The sequence below is a fragment of the Xenopus laevis genome, chromosome 5S (genome assembly GCF_017654675.1).
Source record: "Xenopus laevis strain J_2021 chromosome 5S, Xenopus_laevis_v10.1, whole genome shotgun sequence".
Lineage (NCBI taxonomy): Eukaryota > Metazoa > Chordata > Amphibia > Anura > Pipidae > Xenopus > Xenopus laevis.
The window spans coordinates 49041407-49058486 of record NC_054380.1 but is presented as its reverse complement, the minus strand read 5'-3'; the positions used below and the strand labels follow the sequence as shown (position 1 = coordinate 49058486).

Sequence of the window (17080 nt, the reverse complement as noted above, 5' to 3'; positions counted from 1 at the left end):
TGCAACTGTGCTGAACAATAGTGACGCCCAGATAAAGTTGCTTACACATAAGCCAAATTCACACTCATTGCTCATTATTCATTATCATGGGCTAGTCAAGCTATTAGATTTCATCAGAAATCTGGGACAGGCACTTTAAACAATCAACTAAATTTTCAACTATTTTTCAAATATATTGGCAGACAAAGTCTTATAAATAGTCCAGCAGTGCCCCATCCCAGCCCTAGCAGAAGTGGGCCGCTCCCTGCTTCCCTGGTAGTAAGAAATGATAATGTAATTTATGCCTGGTATAGTATGGAACTTGTTATCCAGAATGCTCGGGACCTGGGGTGTCCGGATAATGGATCTTTCTATAATTTGGATCTTCATACCTTAAGTCTACTAGAAAATCATGTAAACATTAAATCAGTGATGCCCAACAAGTGGCTCGTGAGCAACATGTTGCTCACCGATCCTTTAGATGTTGCTCTCAGTGGTTACAATGAAGTTGTTTGTTTTTTAATTCCTGGTTTGGAGGCTCCTCTGTTGCTCCACTCAGATAAATTGCCTCGGTGCAGGTACAGACGCAGTAGATTTTGTCACCAAAATGCAAGATTTTTAATTTCACACTGAAATTTGCTGGGTCTGCCTGGCACAACGTATCTGATTGAGGGCACAACGTATCTGGGTGCAGCAAAGGGCCAGTGGAGGAGATGATTCTCAGCCTGTATTTCTCTGCAGGCCGAGATTCGCTTTGTCTGGCACTAACCTTAGAGAAGCAATAGGTGGTAAATTGTCTTGGGGACCAGATTCATATACTTACTACATTAGCAAGATGTACATTTATAAAGCTGTGCAAAACATTTTACCTAAAAACTTGTAATCATTCGTATTAAATGGCATTTCTCTAAAAATGCTTGGATTGAAGCCATAAATCACATAAACATAAAGAGCAGTAGCAGCACTCTATAAAAAAACGATGCAACATGCTGTGTAAAAAACTTGTTCACTGTTTTTGTCTTTTAATTTCACCTTTTTTTTTTACCACAGAATATTACACTTGCTAATATTCACATAAAATCATTACACAGCTTTATAAATACCTGACATCGAAAGAATGTAAATTGCATTGAAATGCCTCTTTACAATTCTTCAACCTGTTATCCAGAATGTTCAGGACCTGGTGTTTCATGGATAATGCATCTTTCTGTAATTTGGATCTGCATATATTAAGGGGCAGATTTATTAAGGTTCCAATGGTAAATTCGAATTCGAATTTTTGAGTTGGATTTTTGGTCAAAACTCACAAATTTGAGTTGGGAATATTACAAACTCATATTCGAATTCGAGATTTATCATACCTCGGCCCTGGGAACACCTCGAATTCGATAGTAAGCCACCTTAAACCTGACCAGCTCATGTAGAAGTCAATGGCAGAGGCCCAGTGACCCATTTGAAGATGTTAATAGCCTTCCTGACATTCGAGTTTTTTCAGCAATATTCATTAGAGTTTTAGATGTTCAAGTTTTTTCTTAAATAAGATACAATTCAAGTTTCGAGGTCATTCTAGGTAAATTGATAAATATGCCCCTAAATCTACTAGAAAATCATGTAAACATTAAATAAAACCAAAAGGTTGATTTTGCTTCCAAGTCATCTTGCACGTGGGGGTGCCAAATGTTAGGTGCCCCCAAGTAATTGTATTGATTTACCTAAACTCCGGGCCGGTGCTCCTATCTGCAGAAAACTGCACCGGCCCAGGGTTTTTCTAGTGAGCACCACGGAGAGATCTTCTTCCGGCTACTTCTTTTTACAAATTTCCTGGAGCAGCCGCATGCACAGTAGAACGAAATAGCCAACTTTTTAATTACAATTCGCCTTTTCGTTCTACTGCGCATGCGCACCGCAGGAAGAAAGAGGAAGCAGTATGAAAATCTCTCCGTGGTGCTCACTGGTATAACCCAGGGCCGGTGCAGTTTTCTACCGTTAGGAGCACCGGCCTGGGGTTTCAGGTAAGTCAATACAATAACTTGGGGGTGCCTAACATTTGTGCAAACAGACTTTCCTTCTCCTTTAAGTACAAGGTACTGTTTTATTATTACAGAGAAAAAGGAATTCATTTTTAAAATTTTCAATTATTTCATTATAATAAAGTCCATGGGAGACAGGCTTTCCTTAATTTGTAGCTTACTGGATAACAGGCTTCTGGATAACAGATCCCATACCTGTAGAGCCTGATGCCTGAGCTGGCATCACAGAGATTGTGATAAAAATTGGCATACACTCAGCCAGCTGGTACATATAGGGGCCCATTTACTTAGTTTGAGTGAAGGAACAGAGGAAAAATATTTCGAATTTCTAATAGTTTTTTTTGGCTACTTCGACCATCGAATGGGCTACTTCGACCTTCGACTAGGATCTTCGACTTCGAATCGAACTTAAAATCGTTCGACTATTCGATAGTCAAAGTACTGTCTCTTTAAAAAATTCTTTGACCCCCTAGTTCACCACCTAAAATCTTCCGAGGCCAATGTTAGCCTATGGGGAAGGTCCCCATAGGCTTCCTAACAATTTTCTGATCGAAGGAATATCCTTCGATCGATAGATTAAAATTGTTCGAATCGTTCGATTAGAAGGATTTAATCGTTCGATCGAACAATTATTCCTTAGATCGTAGGAATATCGGTAAATCCTTCGACATTCGAAGCCGAAGGAGCCTAGGTAAATGTGCCCCATAATGTATGAATCGGATAACTGCAAATGTATGAGGGAAATGCAGTTTTTATTCAAAGGGTTGTTCACCATCCAAACACGCTTTTCAGTTCAGTTATTTTCATCAGAAATAAATACTTTTTTTCTTTTGCTTTACATTTTTTATTTTATAACTCAAAAAATACCCAAAATTATTGTTTAATGTTTCTGTCTCTGGTGTTTCAGTCTGGCAGCTCAGTACTCCAGGTGCACATTCTAAACTGTTACAATTTGCTACATTTAGTTGATACGTATCTCAGCAGTATCTGTGGAATATATATATATATATATATATATATATATATATATATATATATATATATATATATATATATATATATATATATAGTATCAATTTTAACAGCTGTCTATAATAAAACTGCTCAGCAGGGCCAAATATAAGAAATGTATCAAGTAATTTATTTATAACAGTTGGAAACACCACCCTGAGCTGCTTTTGAAAGACATAAGACTGAAAATTTTAATTTTAAACTTCAATATTAGAAAAATGGGCACAAACAGATAATAGAAAGTAACTGAGAATGTAACTATCTAAAAAAAACTGAAAAAAGATCTGGAAGGTGAACAACTCCTTTAAATATCATATTGCAAATATGATTTTTATAAAGAGTGCTATTGACTTTGAACTACTTTTTCAGTAGTGATGGGTGAATTTATTTGTCTGGCATGGATTTGTGAATTTCTACTTTTCGCTGGCCGAAAAGGTTTTTGTGAAACAGCAGCAAAAGTTTGCTGTGGAAAAAAAAAATTGTTGCACATGTCAAAATTGTCATGCGTCAAAATCATTTTGACGCCTATTGACTTCAATGGGTTTTACCAATTTTTTGCCGTTCCGCACATTTTTCTATAGTTTAGTGAATTTTTCGGCGAAGCGAAACAGAACAGATTTGCCCATCACTACTTTTCATCTTTTGTGAAAGAGCCTATTGCCTTGCAGCCCCCTCACAATGCATATACATAAAATCCTGCATTCTGTAGTATTTCAAACATGGAGCAGAACTGGAATATTTTTTTTTTTTTTGCAAATACAGCCAATATTTCTGATGCATGTGTTAGATTTTGTATATGTATTTCTTTCTATTAATTAAATTGAACAGAAACATTATAAAGTAAACAAAATCGAGTTCAGTATTCCATAATTCCATATTAAATTGTGTTAATAAAGAAAAGTTTAAACAAGGACTCTCAACTGTGGTGCTGATGCTAACCACTTCTCTTCATCCTCTATTGGTTCTTTTGTTTCCATTGAATTTGGAATAGTAAAATAAGTGTCTTCCCAAGGTTGCAGCAGAATGTGAGGCTTCAGTCCAGAGATCATTTTTGGTAAAATATTCCCTAGTAATGGGAATTATAATCTGGAATTCTTTAGTGTTTCAATTACCATAAAGCAGAACTGGATTTTTGTTTGCTGTCAATATTTCCGATGCTTGTGTTAGATTTTATATATGTATTTAATTTCTTTCTATCAAATAAACTGAACATAAAACATTATAAAGTAAACTGGGTTCAGTATTCCATAATTACACATTGAGTTCATTTTTTTTAGTTCAAAAAAGTTTAAACATGGACTGCCAACTGTGATGCTGGAACTAGTGCATCACCTTTTATAAATATCTTCTAACCACTTCTCATCATCCTGGTCCTCTTCATCTTCTATTGGTTCTTCTGTTTCCATTGGATTTGATATAGTGAATGAAGTGTCTTCACCGGAATGCAGCTGAAAGTGAGATTTCAGTCCAAACTTGTGCTTCAGCAGATGGAACTGCTCTTTGACATAGTAGTAAAATTCATATTCATATTTCATGCGCTGGTAAAGTACCTGAAGTGCAGCAGGTGAAGGGTTAGTTTTCTTTACAGTGACAGTCAGGTTTCCAAGTTTTCTGTGTTCTGGAAATGAAATGAAGAATAAGTGATGTGAAGGTCAATTATTAAGGCCTGATAATTATATTTAACCCATGAATTTATGTAAATATGTAATCTATTGCCTTTTTTCCTGTGACGGCAGCTATCTGTATATGCACAGCAGTACCTGTCAGCAAAGGTTCCTAATGTACATACCCAAGTACTCAACTGGTCATATGCATATGACCAGTGGAGTAACAGGTGTTTTTATTTACCTGACACCCTGGCCGGTGCTCGTATCAGGAGAAAACGGCACCAGCCTGGGGTTATTCCAGCGGGCACCAGGGATCAATTGTCTTACAGCTTCTTCTTTCTTCAAATTTCCCAGGGCATATGCATGCGCAGTAAAATGAAATACCGTTTTTTTTTTTGTTGAGGTTAGTCTTTTCACTGTACTGCACAGGCGCACCCGCATGAAGAAAGTCAGAAGATGATCTCTTCATGGTGCTCGATAGAATAACTGTCGGGCCGGTGCAGTTTTCAACTGATAGGAGCACGGACACGGGGTGTCAGGTCAGTAATAGAATCACTTGAGGGTGCCTACATTTTGACACCCCCAAGTAGAAAATGCCTTTCCTTATCCTCTAGGGCAGAGACACATGCTCAGATTTGTGGAGATTTAGTCGCCCTATGATAAATCGCCTCTTCTTCGGGGCAACTAATCTCCACGAACTGCCTCCCGCCGTCTAGAATCTAAATCGCCGGTGGGATGGCACTTGGAACGCTTTGTTTTCCAAAGTCGCCCACAGTTTCTTTGCGAGGCAACTTCGGGCGACTTCGGGAAAACACAGCACACCGATTGCCATCCTGCCAGCGATTTACATTCTAGCCGGCGGGAGGCAGTTCGCGGAGATTAGTCGTCCCGAAGAAGAGGCGATTTGTCGCTGGGTGGCTAATCTCCCCGAATCTGAGCGTGTGTCTCTGCCCTTAAGCACAGGATACACAGTAGATAATAGATAACCCCTGATAAACCCTAGTTTATGATAGAGCTTATATGTTATCTGCTATTTAATCTGTGCCTTTTCTCCTTTTTAAGCTTTTGAATATGTTGTGTTTTGGTAGCCGAGGATGATTAGCAGGTTCATGAAGCCATTACACATCAACAGTAGCTTTACTCTAACACCCCAAGCTGTATTGTACTGTGCATGTACAATAGGGATGTCGCGGACTGTTCGCCGGCGAACTTGTTCGCGCGAACATCGGCTGTTCGCGCTCGCCGAATGTTCGCGAACGTCGCGCGACGTTCGCCATTTTGGGTTCGCCTTACCTGGCGCTTTTTTTTGACCTCTCACCCCAGACCAGCAGATACATGGCAGCCAATCAGGAAGCTCTCCCTCCTGGACCACCCCCACACCCCCTGGACCACTCCCCTTCCATATATAAACTGAAGCCCTGCAGCGTTTTTTCATTCTGCCTGTGTGTGCTTGGAAGAGCTAGTGTAGGGAGAGAGCTGCTAGTGATTTCACTGATTTGAGGGACAGTTGATAGTAAGTTTGCTGGCTAGTAATCTACTTGATACTGCTCTGTATTGGAGGGACAGAAGTCTGCAGGGATTTGAGGGACATTTTAGGGTAGCTTTGCTGGCTAGTAATCTACCTTCTACTGCAGTGCTCTGTATGTAGCTGCCTGCTGTGGGCACTGATCTCTTCTGATCTCATCTGCTGACTGCTGTAATAACCCAATAGTCCTTGTAAGGACTGCTTTTATTTTCTTTTTTGTTGTTTTACTTTGCTACTTTAACAGCCAAGTGCTATTAGTCTAGCTGTGTTGGGGAGTGGGACTGGTGTGCTACTGTGCTGCTCCTAGTAGTTCAGCAGCACCAACCCGAGAATATTTTTTTTTTTTAATATACATATAATTTTTTTTTTTATTTTACTTATCTTACTGTTCTTTAAGGTGTCCAGTGCTGTTTGCTGTTCTTCATAGTAGTGCACCAATAGTAGTGCACTTGCAGGCATTATTTGCCCAGTGGCCATCTAGCTGTGTGAGCTTGTTCACATTCTGTCTAAATATCAATAATAATACCGTCTCCAGAAACACCACCTGAGTGACGTTTTTCAAGCAGCAATAATATATTCCGTATCCACCACTGCTGTAGTGTATACGTTGACCTTGTAGGCATTATTTGCCCAGTGTGTTCTTCTTTTTCAAACCACTGCCACTTAGCTGTGTGAGCTTGTTCACATTCTGTCTAAATATCAATAATAATACCGTCTCCAGAAACACCACCTGAGTGACGTTTTTCAAGCAGCAATAATATATTCCGTATCCACCACTGCTGTAGTGTATACGTTGACCTTGTAGGCATTATTTGCCCAGTGTGTTCTTCTTTTTCAAACCACTGCCACTTAGCTGTGTGAGCTTGTTCACATTCTGTCTAAATATCAATAATAATACCGTCTCCAGAAACACCACCTGAGTGACGTTTTTCAAGCAGCAATAATATATTCCGTATCCACCACTGCTGTAGTGTATACGTTAACCTTGTAGGCATTATTTGCCCAGTGTGTTCTTCTTTTTCAAACCACTGCCACTTAGCTGTGTGAGCTTGTTCACATTCTGTCTAAATATCAATAATAATACCGTCTCCAGAAACACCACCTGAGTGACGTTTTTCAAGCAGCAATAATATATTCCGTATCCACCACTGCTGTAGTGTATACGTTGACCTTGTAGGCATTATTTGCCCAGTGTGTTCTTCTTTTTCAAACCACTGCCACTTAGCTGTGTGAGCTTGTTCACATTCTGTCTAAATATCAATAATAATACCGTCTCCAGAAACACCACCTGAGTGACGTTTTTCAAGCAGCAATAATATATTCCGTATCCACCACTGCTGTAGTGTATACGTTGACCTTGTAGGCATTATTTGCCCAGTGTGTTCTTCATTTTCAAACCACTGCCACTTAGCTGTGTGAGCTTGTTCACATTCTGTCTAAATATCAATAATAATACCGTCTCCAGAAACACCACCTGAGTGACGTTTTTCAAGCAGCAATAATATATTCCGTATCCACCACTGCTGTAGTGTATACGTTGACCTTGTAGGCATTATTTGCCCAGTGTGTTCTTCTTTTTCAAACCACTGCCACTTAGCTGTGTGAGCTTGTTCACATTCTGTCTAAATATCAATAATAATACCGTCTCCAGAAACACCACCTGAGTGACGTTTTTCAAGCAGCAATAATATATTCCGTATCCACCACTGCTGTAGTGTATACGTTGACCTTGTAGGCATTATTTGCCCAGTGTGTTCTTCATTTTCAAACCACTGCCACTTAGCTGTGTGAGCTTGTTCACATTCTGTCTAAATATCAATAATAATACCGTCTCCAGAAACACCACCTGAGTGACGTTTTTCAAGCAGCAATAATATATTCCGTATCCACCACTGCTGTAGTGTATACATTGACCTTGTAGGCATTATTTGCCCAGTGTGTTCTTCTTTTTCAAACCACTGCCACTTAGCTGTGTGAGCTTGTTCACATTCTGTCTAAATATCAATAATAATACCGTCTCCAGAAACACCACCTGAGTGACGTTTTTCAAGCAGCAATAATATATTCCGTATCCACCACTGCTGTAGTGTATACGTTGACCTTGTAGGCATTATTTGCCCAGTGTGTTCTTCATTTTCAAACCACTGCCACTTAGCTGTGTGAGCTTGTTCACATTCTGTCTAAATATCAATAATAATACCGTCTCCAGAAACACCACCTGAGTGACGTTTTTCAAGCAGCAATAATATATTCCGTATCCACCACTGCTGTAGTGTATACGTTGACCTTGTAGGCATTATTTGCCCAGTGTGTTCTTCTTTTTCAAACCACTGCCACTTAGCTGTGTGAGCTTGTTCACATTCTGTCTAAATATCAATAATAATACCGTCTCCAGAAACACCACCTGAGTGACGTTTTTCAAGCAGCAATAATATATTCCGTATCCACCACTGCTGTAGTGTATACGTTGACCTTGTAGGCATTATTTGCCCAGTGTGTTCTTCATTTTCAAACCACTGCCACTTAGCTGTGTGAGCTTGTTCACATTCTGTCTAAATATCAATAATAATACCGTCTCCAGAAACACCACCTGAGTGACGTTTTTCAAGCAGCAATAATATATTCCGTATCCACCACTGCTGTAGTGTATACATTGACCTTGTAGGCATTATTTGCCCAGTGTGTTCTTCATTTTCAAACCACTGCCACTTAGCTGTGTGAGCTTGTTCACATTCTGTCTAAATATCAATAATAATACCGTCTCCAGAAACACCACCTGAGTGACGTTTTTCAAGCAGCAATAATATATTCCGTATCCACCACTGCTGTAGTGTATACGTTGACCTTGTAGGCATTATTTGCCCAGTGTGTTCTTCATTTTCAAACCACTGCCACTTAGCTGTGTGAGCTTGTTCACATTCTGTCTAAATATCAATAATAATACCGTCTCCAGAAACACCACCTGAGTGATGTTTTTCAAGCAGCAATAATATATTCCGTATCCACCACTGCTGTAGTGTATACGTTGATCTTGTAGGCATTATTTGCCCAGTGTGTTCTTCATTTTCAAACCACTGCCATCTAGCTGTGTGAGCTTGTTCACATTCTGTCTAAATATCAATAATAATACCGTCTCCAGAAACACCACCTGAGTTGTTGTTGTTTTTGTTTTAAAAATAATGCCAGGCAAAGGCAGGCCGCCACGCAGAGGCACTAGGGGCCGTGCTGCTATGCTATCCTGTGGCCCTAGGAAATTGCCCAGTTTTAAAAAGGCAATGACCCTGAACTCCCAAAATGCTGAAGAGGTAGTTGACTGGCTTACACAGCACACCCCATCCTCTACCGTTTCTAACTTTACCACAACATCCTCATCCTCCACTGCTATGGGCACCCCACGTAACACTTCCTCCACCACCGGCGCCCCTTCTTCACTGGAGTCAGAGGAGTTATTTTCACATGAGTTTCTTGAACTGAGTGATGCGCAACCATTATTGGCAGAAGAAGATGAAGGAGATGAGGACGTTACACCAGATTTAATTCTGGCAGAGAACACAACAGAGATGGACATAATGAGTGATGACGAGGAGGTCCCCGCTGCTGCTTCCTTCTGTGAGCTGTTAGAAGAAATTGATGCATCTGAGGAGAATGATGATGAGGAGATTGATGTTTTGTGGGTGCCCAGTAGAAGAGAGCAAGAGGAGGATAGTTCAGATGGAGAGACGGAGAGTCAGAGAGGCAGGAGGAGAATAAGACTTAGAAGAAGCAGGGAGGACAGCTCGCAGGGAACAGTAGGGCAACAACATGTATCGGCACCTGTGGTCAGCCGGCCAACGCACCCGCCATTGCCGCCAACGCCGCCGACTTCTACTTTTACCGCCAGATTGCCAGCCTCAAAAAGGTCAGCAGTGTGGGATTTTTTTAATGTGTGTGCCTCTGACAAAAGCGTTGTAATTTGCAATGAGTGCAGTCAGAAACTGAGTCTTGGGAAGCCCAACAGCCACATAGGTACAACTTCTATGTGAAGGCACATGAACGGCAAGCACAAAGCACTTTGGGAGCAACACCTCAAAGGCAACAGGCAAACTAAAAGCCACCCTCCTTCTGGTCCAGCATCTTACTGCTCTACCTCTGCTGTCCTTGACCCGTCTGAACCACCCTCCACTCCGCCTTCCACCTTGACCACCAGTTCCCATTCCCAGTCATCTGCCCCCAGCCAAGTTTCTGTGAGGGCCATGTTTGAGCGTAAGAAGCCAATGTCTGCGAGTCACCCCCTTGCCCGGCGTCTGACAGCTGGCTTGTCCGCACTCTTAGCCCGCCAGCTTTTACCATACCAGCTGGTGGACTCTGAGGCCTTCCGCAAATTTGTAGCAATTGGGACACCGCAGTGGAAGGTACCCAGCCGCAATTTTTTTTCAAAAAAGGGAATACCACACCTGTACCACCATGTGCAGAGCCAAGTCACCGCATCTCTGTCACTTAGTGTTGGGCCAAAGGTCCATATGACTACTGACGCATGGTCCTCCAAGCATGGTCAGGGCAGGTATGTCACCTACACTGCCCACTGGGTGAACTTGGTCATGGCTGGGAAGCAGGAAATGTGTGGCTCAACAACGACAGTGGAGTTGGTGTCACCGCCACGGATTGCACGCGGTTCTGCCACCACCTCTACTCCTCCTTCGCTCTCTACCTCATCTTCTTCCTCTTCTTCGTCCTCTGCTGCTGGGTCCTCCTCCTCCACACCTGTGCACCCCCAGCTCCCCCTAGGCTATTCGACGTGCCAGGTACGCCGTTGTCATGCTGTCTTGGGGATGACGTGCCTGGAAAGCAAAAACCATACCGGATCTGTACTCCTGTCATCTCTGCAGTCACAGGCCGATCGGTGGCTGACCCCACACCAACTGAAGATCGGAAAAGTGGTGTGTGACAATGGAAGCAATCTGTTGGCAGCACTGAGACTGGGCAATTTAACACATGTGCCCTGCATGGCACATGTTCTGAATTTAATAGTACAACGTTTTGTCTCAAAGTACCCAGGATTCCAGGACGTTCTCAGGCAGTCCAGGAAGGTGTCGGCCCATTTCAGACGTTCCTATACAGCCATGGCACGCCTTGCTGACATTCAGCAGCGGTACAACATGCCAGTCAGGCGTTTGATTTGCGACAGCCAGACTCGCTGGAATTCAACGCTCCTCATGTTGGAACGTCTGCTGCAACAACAAAGAGCCGTCAACGAATACCTGTTTGAACTGGGTGGTAGGACTGGATCTGCAGAGCTGGGGATTTTTTTCCCCCGTTACTGGGTGCTTATGCGCGATGCCTGCAGGCTCATGCGCCCTTTTGAAGAGGTTACAAATATGGTCAGTCGCACCGAAGGCACCATCAGCGACCTAATACCCTTTGCTTTCTTCCTGGAGCGTGCCGTGCGACGAGTGACAGATGAGGCTGTAGACCAGCGTGACGAGGAGCAGGAAGCGCACGATTTCTGGTCGGAATCACCAGAACGAACCCAGGCACCTGCTGCAACGCAGGGAGAGGTGTCAGAAGTGGAGTCAGAGGAGGAAGGTGGCTTTGTGGAGGAGGAGGATCAACAGGAGCAGGCTTCCCAGGGGGCTAGTGGTGACCTTTTGGGGACCCCTGGTCTTGTACGTGGCTGGGGGGAGGAGACCGTGGATGATGCAGTCCTTGATAACGAGGAAGCGGAGATGGATACCTCTGCATCCAACCTTGTGAGAATGGGGTCTTTCATGCTGTCATGCCTGTTGAAGGACCCCCGTATCAAGAGGCTTAAGGAGAAGGACCTGTACTGGGTCGCGACTCTACTAGACCCTCGGTACAAGCATAAAGTGGCAGAAATGTTACCAACATACCACAAGTCTGAAAGGATGCTGCATTTACAAACCAGCCTGCAAAACATGTTGTACAATGCTTTTAAGGGTGATGTCACTTCAGGAACTCATCAACATTCCAGGGGCAGAGGTGCCAGTAATCCTGCCACGAGCGCACCTGCAAGGACAAAGCACTTTGGCCACTCTGTAACGTCAGACATGCAAATGTTTTTTGTCCAAGGCAGCGGCAGAACCCTTCTGGATCCACCCTCAAAGAACGCCTCGACCGGCAGGTAGCGGACTACCTGGCATTAACTGCAGATATCGACACTCTGAGGAGCGATGAACCCCTGGACTACTGGGTGCGCAGGCTTGATCTGTGGCCAGAGCTGTCACAATTTGCCATGAACCTCTTGTCTTGCCCCGCCTCAAGTGTCCTCTCAGAAAGGACCTTCAGTGCAGCAGGAGGGATTGTAACTGAGAAGAGAACTCGCCTAGGTCACAAAAGTGTGGATTACCTGACCTTTATTAAAATGAATGAGGGGTGGATCTCGGAGGGTTACTGCACGCCGGAAGACTTGTTCTGAGTTTCTGATTCTGACTCCCCATGCAGCTGTCCTTCTCTGCACGCCTCATGACTCCACATACAGCTGTCCTTTAGCGTCCTCCTCCCTCCACCACCGTTACAAACTAGGGTGCAAACCCTACTGGTTTAATTTGAATCCAGGTAAATCCTGAGTTTTTCTGGCCTCTGTGCTTCAGTGGCTGCGACCAAAAAAACCAGAATATTTTCAGCATTTATATGGCATATTTTTTCTGGCCTCTGTGCTTCAGTGGCTGTGACAAAAAAAATGAATATTTTCAGCATTTATATGGCATATTGTTTCGGCCTCTGTGCTTCAGTGGCTGTGACAAAAAAATGAATATTTTCAGCATTTATATGGCATATTTTTTCTGGCCTCTGTGCTTCAGTGGCTGCGACCAAAAAAAACAGAATATTTTCAGCATTTATATGGCATATTTTTCCTGGCCTCTGTGCTTCAGTGGCTGCGACAAAAATAAATGAATATTTTCAGCATTTATATGGCATATTTTTTCTGGCCTCTGTGCTTCAGTGGCTGTGAAAAAAAAATGAATATTTTCAGCATTTATATGGCATATTTTTTCTGGCCTCTGTGCTTCAGTGGCTGTGAAAAAAAAATGAATATTTTCAGCATTTATATGGCATATTTTTTCTGGCCTCTGTGCTTCAGTGGCTGCGACCAAAAAAACCAGAATATTTTCAGCATTTATATGGCATATTTTTCCTGGCCTCTGTGCTTCAGTGGCTGCGACCAAAAAAATTTAATATTTTCAGCATTTATATGGCATATTTTTTCTGGCCTCTGTGCTTCAGTGGCTGCGACAAAAATAAATGAATATTTTCAGCATTTATATGGCATATTTTTTCTGGCCTCTGTGCTTCAGTGGCTGCGACCAAAAAAAACAGAATATTTTCAGCATTTATATGGCATATTTTTTCTGGCCTCTGTGCTTCAGTGGCTGTGACAAAAAAATGAATATTTTCAGCATTTATATGGCATATTGTTTCGGCCTCTGTGCTTCAGTGGCTGCGACCAAAAAAATTGAATATTTTCAGCATTTATATGGCATATTTTTTCTGGCCTCTGTGCTTCAGTGTCTGCGACAAAAAAAAATTATATTGTTAGCATTTATATGGCATATTTTTCCTGGCCTCTGTGCTGCAGTGGCTGCGACAAAAAAAAATTTATATTGTTTGCATTTATATGGCATATTTTTTCTGGCCTCTGTGCTGCAGTGGCTGCGACAAAAAAAAATTAATATTGTTTGCATTTATATGGCATATTTTTTCTGGCCTCTGTGCTGCAGTGGCTGCCACAAAAAAAAATTAATATTTTCAGCATTTATATGGCATATTGTTTCTGGACTTCTGGTTCAGTGGCTGCGACAAAAAAAAACATAATTTTTCAGGAAAGTACACATGCCTAATTTTTCAGGGTTCTGCAACAGTGGCAAAATCGCATCTTTTATGGTCACCGCAGGTGATCAATAAAGTAGACCAAAACTGGGCCCACACTGCAGAATCAGTGTTTTTTGGTTCACTTCACTGTACATTGAATTACCTCTGCCTGACCGTGCACGTGCGCACAAGCACGGTGACTGCTAAACACACCACTACAGAAATATTGCCACCAACAGGACGAACATCCTGGAGGTGACAAGCAACTAGTAAATAAAAACTATTATTTGCTCACTTGACGGTATCATTCATTAAAGCTCTTTGCGTCTTTTAGCGTTGCAGTAAGCACCGCGTTTCGTCTTTGCGTGTGAACAGGCTGTAACTTTTACACGACTTGATTGGCATGTAGACGCCGGACGTTTTAAAGCATTTTATTACACAGGTTTAGAAATGTAGTGTGATTTCTGCCCTTTACAGCACAAAACGCAGCGCTCTGTCAACAATGGATTTTTCAGATACATTTTTGCCCTTGATCCCCCTCTGGCATGCCACTGTCCAGGTCGTTGCACCCTTTAAACAACTTTAAAATCATTTTTCTGGCCAGAAATGTCTTTTCTAGCTTTTAAAATTCGCCTTCCCATTGAAGTCTATGGGGTTCGCGACGTTCGCGAACCGTTCGCATTTTTGACGCAAGTTCGCGAATATGTTCGCGAACTTTTTTTCCGACGTTCGCTACATCCCTAATGTACAACACAACTCATGTGCACAGTGACAGCTACAGGCCAAACACCACAGAATGGCTGCCCTCTGTCTAAACAGCATCTTGTTGATATAAACTATTATACACTTTCTGTAGCAAACACACCAGTTTTACCAGTGCAGGACAACAGTTCCTTGTATATTCATAATTTTTTCTTTTTTTTGGTGTTACTGTTCCTTTAATTTCCTTTTAACATGCTTCATTGTCTACAGCGGAGTTCGGTCGATCGGACAGGTTCGAAAATTTCTGTTGGCTGCCGATAATATCTTTGCGTGTATTGCCGATCACATGATTTTCAGAGGGAGACTGTCACTAGCTTTGTTGGCCATAACTATCGTACGATTGCTGTCAGGGTCAGGGGCAGAACATCGGCTGATCTTTATTTGATGTGAGTGGTAAGACTTTGAGCTTAATGGTTAGTGGCAGGTCGGGAGATGGGAAAAGTCCGATTGTACGTTGATTCGTACGATCGGACCTTTGCGTCTGTGGCCAGCTTTATACACCGTACCCACGGCTAAGATTAGAGTAAATGGGATACTATCGGAACTATTCAAATTATCCAATGGGACGCGGCAGGGGTGTCAGGGCCGGATTTATATAGTGGGTGCCCCTAGGCCCACTGCCGTTCGTCGCCCCTGTCCCCTCCCCTTTATTCATGCAAATTTTCATCATCTGGACTGGAGCAATGGAAATTTAAAAAATTATTGATCTCCAGTGCATACCCAGTGTTTTTGAACCAATGTGGGTGTGGTAGAGCAGCATGCCGCCCCCCTAAAATCTTGCCGCCCGGGCCTAGGTGGCCTTTCCACAAATCCAGGCCTGAGGGGTGCCCCTTATCTCTATATTTTGACCATGGAGCATCGAGTAAATGCTATAAGACTAAACCCATTAATACTTGGACCAAAAGTTGCAGACCGAGAGGTCAAAAGTGCGGCTTTCGCGGGCGACCTCTTAATATTTTTTAGGTCTCCATTACTATCTATACCCCCGCTTCTCACAGAATTAGCAAACTTTGGGAAGTACAGTAATTTTAAAGTTAAAACAACAAAATCAGAAGCTTTAGATATCTCATTATCTCAAGGAGAAGCCCAACGTGTAAAGGAAAACTTTCCATTTGCTTGGCAAATACATTCACTTAAATATTTGGGGATCCAAATACCACAAGATCTGAGTCAGGCAGCAGCTTTAAACTATAATAAATTGTTAAATCAACTCAAACAAAATCTGGGAGCCATTAAAACTAACGTGGTTTGGCAGAATTAATGCTATAAAAATGGTTATACTACCAAAATATTTATATTATTTTCAAACTATACCTCATCAGCCACCTCCACGAATGTTTAAGAAAATTAATAAAGCCTTGGTACAATTTATTTGGGAAAATAAACCCCAGAGACTAAAATGACCAAACTTATTTACACATAAACAAAGAGGGGGCTTAGGACTTCCAGATATGTCAAATATTATCAAGCGGCAAATTGCCAGTGAATAGTTGACTGCTTCCACTATAAACACTGCAAACTATGGACCCAATTTGAAAAAAGCCAAATCCGACAGCCTTTAACAGCAGCCAACAACCTTGGCTAAAGCCGTCCGAGCGACCCAATAAACGTATACTACCCCTTATTATGCAAACATCCCTTTCCATCTGGGACAAAATAGCTCTATCAATCCCACTCTCAATGCGACCAGGGCCAATGACTCCTTTGATCGGCAATCCCACTTTCCCTCTGGGAATTTTAAGCAAAGGCTTTCTTCATAAACGCAGGCAAGAAACTCTTCCTTTTACTCTGGTTAAAAGTTCCGATGGAATAGCCCCCTTTAATACCATAGTTGGTGAGCTAGCAGATTCTTTTCCTTTTAAATGTATGCATCACCAATTGGTACATTGGTTTCAGACACATTCTGAGAAGGCCAAATTATTAACAGACACAAGGAGCCACCACAACACACTATCTTACAAATTTATAATATCATTTGGAACCTCAAGCAGTTGCACCTCCCTAGTTTTACTGAAAAATGGGCTAAAGACCTTAATCGCAGAATAACAGAGGAAGAGTGGCACATAAGCTTTAAATTGACGCATACGATGGAAACTACTTATAAAGCCCAAGAGACCAATTATAAAATTCTCTACCGTTGGTATAGATGCCCGGCAGGCCTACATAAGATGTTTCCTGCTACCTCTACCAACAAATGTTGGAGATGCAACACAGAAGGGAGACATGATTCATATGAGGTGGGAGTGTCATATGATACAAGGATATTGGGCGACAATCTTAAAATGTATCTCAAAAGTCATCAGCTATAGATCTTCCCTTAGACCCTGCATTGGCGCTACTGTCAATACAACCACCTCATA

General features: G+C 42.2%; 1 protein-coding gene across 1 annotated transcript in view; it reads right to left on the bottom strand.

Moving 5' to 3' along the window:
• Positions 1 to 3799: 3799 nt before the first annotated feature.
• The window catches only part of ust.S (uronyl-2-sulfotransferase S homeolog), a 131671-nt gene continuing 118390 nt past the window's right edge, over positions 3800 to 17080 (bottom strand). Inside the window, exon 8 of the mRNA XM_018265309.2 lies at positions 3800 to 4638. Within this exon, the coding sequence (XP_018120798.1) occupies positions 4349 to 4638 (290 nt within the window). The 3' untranslated portion in view covers positions 3800 to 4348. The remainder of the gene's footprint in view (positions 4639 to 17080) is intronic.